The sequence below is a fragment of the Apodemus sylvaticus genome, chromosome 10 (assembly GCF_947179515.1).
Source record: "Apodemus sylvaticus chromosome 10, mApoSyl1.1, whole genome shotgun sequence".
Taxonomy (NCBI): domain Eukaryota; kingdom Metazoa; phylum Chordata; class Mammalia; order Rodentia; family Muridae; genus Apodemus; species Apodemus sylvaticus.
The window spans coordinates 39,648,397-39,654,134 of NC_067481.1; the positions used below are offsets into that span (position 1 = coordinate 39,648,397).

At 44.4% G+C, this 5,738-nt stretch overlaps 1 protein-coding gene across 19 annotated transcripts in view; it reads right to left on the reverse strand.

Moving 5' to 3' along the window:
- The window catches only part of Synrg (synergin gamma), an 83,580-nt gene extending 80,481 nt beyond the window's left edge, over positions 1-3,099 (reverse strand). For 8 of the 19 annotated variants that reach the window (XM_052193844.1, XM_052193835.1, XM_052193848.1 and 5 more), the window contains exon 1: positions 2,976-3,098. In XM_052193844.1, the coding sequence (XP_052049804.1) occupies positions 2,976-3,046 (71 nt within the window). In that variant the 5' untranslated portion in view covers positions 3,047-3,098. Of the gene's footprint in view, positions 1-2,975 lie in introns of all 19 variants that reach the window. The other 11 variants (XM_052193850.1, XM_052193849.1, XM_052193846.1 and 8 more) reach the window with 2 other exon arrangements.
- Positions 3,100-5,738: the final 2,639 nt, after the last annotated feature.

The window sequence follows — 5,738 nt, forward strand, 5'->3', positions numbered from 1 at the left end:
CTACTGGCTCTCATGTCTCAGGCCTGGACTCCTATATAGTCTTCTTAATGGAACCCCCCAGTCTCAGCCTCTGACTTCTAATGCATATAATACAGCACTGGCAAGAGGCAGATTCAGTAAAGATCCTGTCAGAAGATGCACATGGGCTTAAAACAGCACCATTCCTCTGTGGGTCAGAGTCCTCCTGGCCTCCCCTTGTGGCCCTTTTGGACCAGGCATGCTTTCCCTTTCCTTTTTATCACATTAAACTCTTCTCTCCATCCAATAGCAGCTGGTCCTGCACTGCAGGATATTCATCATGTGTTCCCCCCATTTGCTAGCCCCCCACTCCTCCAATCCCCTTATGACAATCTCAACTTCTCCCCCCAACCCCCGCCCGGTGCAGCAGAAAATCAACTTCACTATTGTGCATTTTAGAGGAACTCACAAATACTTACATTTAAAAACAAACGAACAAACAAACAAACAAAAAAACCAAGCCAGGATAGGTAAGAACCAGCAGGGGATGGAGAAACAAAGAAGTACCCACAGAGCCTGTAGGAGAGCAAGGCAGGGCAGGGCAGCAGAGAGCCACGGTTACTTTGTGAACAAGGTTACTTTCTAAGCATGGGGGCCTGTCTTGAGTCTTTTGAACCCAATAGTGCAGTGGTTCTCAGCCTTCCTAATGCTGTGACCCTTTAATAGAGTTCTTTGTGTGGGGGTGACCCCCAACCATAAAATTATTTCATTGTTACTTCGTAACTGTGATTTTGCTACTGCTATGAATCATAATGTAACTTGCTGATGTGTGACCCCTAAGAGGGGTCCAGACCCACAGGTTGGGAATTGTGGTATCAAGACTAATGCTACTTAGCTCAGGCTGGTGGAGTCCACAAACCTAGCAATAATGAGATTGAGGTAGTCAGATCACAAATTTGAGGCTGCCCTGGGCGATTTGTTCAACTCTAACCTGAGCTAAATAAAAGACATTGTCACAAAATAAAGGACATTCTCAAACCAGTACTTTACACATTTACATGTGCACTCATTACACATGACTATGAGTGGGGTCACTAAAGACACATCCAGATTGCTTTCAACTGTCTTGCCTTACTTGGTTAAAGGCAAATACTGTCGTTTATAAGTTTCAAGCATTTACTCTAGAATAGTCCATTCAGTATATTGGGCAAAAGCAGCTGTTTGCAAGTGGCTGCCTTTGGCTAGCCTGTAAGGAAACTAAGTAGCTAATAGAAAGTATTTAAGAAACAGTATCCAAGGCAGAAGGCAGGCCTCAGAATCAGTTCTGCTGGTAATTTCTTTTTCCCACTGAAAGTTTAGAAAGAAGAGTGTTGGCTTCTGTTTTTCTCCAGTTACATTCTGCTACTTTGTTAGCTTTCTTATAGATAACTTCAGCTCTCAGTATTGCTTCTCCAAAACCAAAATATTCCCGAGTGTACAGCTTCTCAGCCCAAGATCGTATCTAATAAATGTAACGCCAAATACCCTTCAACTAACCATTGTAATCATGTTCTGTCTCCTATATATTGGGTACCTGCTGGAGTGCACAAGAGTTTATTGTCCATGTTCTTTTCCCTAGGACAGGATCCCAGGGTGTCCAAGCTAACCTCAAACTCTCCATATAGCTGAGCATGTCTTTGAACTCCTGATCTTTCTGCCCTCATCTCCTTAGAGCTGGATCATAGACATGCACCAGCGCAGCTGCTTGGACCGGTGACATTAAAACACTACAAACCAAACTGAGCAATGCACTTAATGTATCCAGGGCTCTTCCCTTTTTTTTTTTCTTTTAAGAGAATATTTGTGCCTAAAACATAAAATTCTTTGAAGTTTTCTAGGACTGGTCCCATTATTAATCATATATTTGATTAGATTAATGCCATTTAGGAATGCCACTTTAGAAATTGTCATCTTGTATATATTCTGCAAGCAAACGTGATTTCTAATTATCACTAATGAAAAACCCTAATGAAACAGTGACAAAAATAGAGGAGGAAGTAAAACATTTTAAAGTCAAAGATTGTAGAGGAAGTGGAAAACCCAGCCACACACAGGTGCTTTATTCAAGTGACTGCTTTTTTCCTTCCGTGAATGAGTATGTGTGTGTGTGTGTATCATACATATACACCTGTAAGAGATGGTTACTTTAAAATCTTTTACACATTTGAAGTGTGACTCCAAAATTAAACCATACATGAAAAAAAAAAAAAAACCCACACACTTGGTTTTCCAAAGATAACTTAGGATATTTAAAAATATGAAGTTAATTTTATCTCGGAATGTATGGGCTGTATGGGCTAATTAAATAAACACAAACTGAGTCATGATGGAAACGGGTACAGACTTTCTGGAATCAAACATCTTGTTAAATGAAAATGAACTTAGGTTACAAATGCCCCTTTACCATTCCGGATACAGGAAGTACAGGCTAAAAATTATCTGAAATATAACAAAGAGCAGATTTTTATTTTTAAAAGGAGCTCAATAAAGTCTGGAAGCTTTTGTTGTAACAGGAGCGTACTGTTCATGGTCAGTGAATTTTCTTTGTTTCAAAACGTCTTTTTAAAAAGGCGTCAGACAAATGTTAAGAGTTTTATCTCAAGACAATTACTAATTCAAAGGTCTTCAGATTTTCCTATTTGTATGTGAAGAAAAGAAAAAGGACTGCACAGGACTCTCTATGAAAGACAATACTCTACACTCTTAAAACGGCTCCTCCAGCTTTGTGACTAGACCATCACAGGCTTCGCTCCAGGCTTCGCTCCTACAGCAGTTCGAGCCCAGCAAGCCTGGAAGGGATTCGCGGGCGCTCGAGGCCCCGCGGCAGGTGCGTTGGCGCCTGCACCCGAACGCGCTCCCCGCGGGTCCCCAGGACGCTCGCGCCCTGCAACCGCCGCCCCTGCGCCCGGCCCCACCTGCCCATTCCGCCGACCCACCTGCCCACTCCACCGGTCCCGCGCCCCGCCCCGACGACCCACCTGCCTGCCCCGCCGGGCCCCGCGCCCGCCCCCGCCGCACCGCTGGCTCCGGCTCCCGGCCGCAGCGCCATCTTGCTCCGGGCCGCTGCCGCGCCAGCAGCTGTCAGCCGAAGACAGGCACTTCCGGGGCAGACACCGCCCCACCAAGTCGGGGCCGACGACGGGGCGGGGCCGCGCGCCCACGTGACTTCATAGCCCTCGGGCACGAGCAGCGCGTCCCCGCCCTATGCTGCAGGAGTCACAGCACTGAGGCTGGTGTAGCTACTTTGCTACCGGATCTGCACTAGTGCACACAGTAGGTCCTGATATAACCAGATGATGGAACACAGGTGTTCTTCTGCTGTTCCTTTGCACAACAGACGGTCCTAGAGGGCCTTTACAGTTGTTTTCCTTGGCACTTTGACTCTTCAGCATTCGTCATAGGCACTGACAGTATCTTTTCCTTAAGTAAGTCAACAAGAGCACACATGAACCCCAATACTCACAAAGATGACATCTTCCAAGGTGCCCTACTCATGTGTTCAATTTTGACATCGTGAGACGCAACAAGCACAATTATGCTGAACGCACACAGGGTATTTTTTACTTTGACACCTCCACTCCTAATCAAGCTATCTGGAAGTAGAATGTGTTGGAAGTAAAGTTTGCTAAGCTCTTAGATAATGGATTAATCACAACCAGTCCCTGCCACTTCTTGCCTTACAGCTTTCACTAAGAGACAAGGTTATTAGTTTACTAGACCAGTCAGTTTTATGTGCATTTTAGTCTGGTATCCTTATTTATCAGTGCTATTTTAGAAATGAGAAAAAAGTCTTGAAAGAAGTTCTTGTAATATGCTCAGATCTTGGAGCTGCAAGCAGTGTGTCCAGGCCAGTGTGTCCTCAAAGTCCTTGGTCCTTTAACTAGGGCCATGCCCATTAGGTGTGGGATTTTTTTTTTTTTCTTGTTGTTGTTTGGTCTTGTTTACTATTTCACTTTTACTTTTTATTTAAAGGACGTATATGAATATATGTATATGAATATGAGTACACTATTGCTGTACAGATAGATGGTTGTGAGACATCATGTGGTTGCTGGGAATTGAACTCAGGACCTCTGCTTGCTCCAGCCCCACTCTGCTCCAGCCCAAAGATCTATTTATTATTATATATAAGTACACTGTAGCTGTCTTTAGACACACCAGAAGAGGGCGTCAGATCCCATTGTGGATGGTTGTGAGTCACTATGTGGTTGCTGGGATTTGAACTCAGGACGAGCAGTCAGTGTTCTTAACCATTGAACCATCTCTCCAGCCCTTCACACTTCCTCTTCCCTGGACAAAGCTAACATTTACGTAGGAGAGTCCTTACTGATGATGTATAGGAGTTTAAATTCATTACTGACCCTTTGACCCTTGACAAAACAAGCTGATACAAGTTTTGTAGCTACTTGGATGGATTGGGCGGTTGCTTAGGAAAGAATGAAGAGAAAATAACAGAGTAGGGATTGTCAAAGTGATGTTAGCATCTCTATCTGCACCTGTACACCGACATTCCCCACCTGCCTTAGAGTCCTGCTCAGACGCTTTGAGATCACAGCCTCACACCACACAATTGTGTCTATACTTCATCACTGCCATTAGTTGCAAAAGAGTGGTGCTGTTAGAAAGCCCTGCCTTCCTAATAGAAAAATAAACGTAATACTTGCTGAAGGAATATCTGTTGTGGGTTTACAAAGCTTCAGACACAGAGATAGGTATTTTAAGTCTTAAAACACAGGAAAAGCTGCAGATCTAAAATGAAAGAACACAGTTGATAATGGTTTCAAGTATATACCCACTTCACGATATACACTGATTCAACTATCTCCAAGAATAAAAAAATTCCTACATATTTTAGTTTTTACTCTCTAGAGCAGTTTATTTAAATGAAGCCTGATTTTAAAAAAACCTTTGTCCCATCTATTCAAGACAGTCTCACGTCTGTATTCTCAATAAAGGAGCTGCAACAGGGCTGCTGTTTGTATTCTCAGTAGTAAAGGGGCTGTCAGTCTGGGATACAGGGATCCCTTTTCAAAACAAATAGACACTAAAAAGGTCTCTTGTGCTGATTTTAGACTGAGGCATCAACTGCCTGGAGTAAACAGGCTTAATTCAGTTGTTGGCGGTCACCTATGTTGCAGTCCTGTGGCAGCACAGACCCTGAGAAATTCTAGGCTCAGGTCTGAAGTGCTTAACTTGTACTAAGCCTTTTTTATTCCACTGTACAAAGCAGGTAATTAAGTAAAACCTGCACACTGTGCACTGCCTTGGTCCAAATGATCCCAGTCCTCCGGGAGGGTGGACGAAGGCCATCAAGTCTCTGCAAAGATAATTGTCTGAGACAATGAAGCCAGGTGTATCGTGTAACGGGAATGTTTTTCCTTATCAGCATAGGCTAGAGAGCTATCGGCTTTTAGGCGGAGTCATCCTGAGTGGAAAGAGACAGGAGGGAATATGGTTAACTGATGGAGAATGAAGTCAGACAGGGCGAGGCTGACCACGGCCTTACAGCTGCAGCACTGTGACAGCTAAGCATGAGCTCCCGCCCCAGCGCGGGACAGGTAAATTTCAACAGACTAAAGTTTCCAATCCTCTGGAACTTGGATAACCACAGATGGGGAACCTCCTTATTGTGGCTCACACCACAGAGAAACCCGAGAGGGGGCACGATGCTCCTTCCTGTGGCTGGCCTGCGCTGCCACACTTGTTCCCATCCCAAACGCCACTCTCCACGCACACAAGTG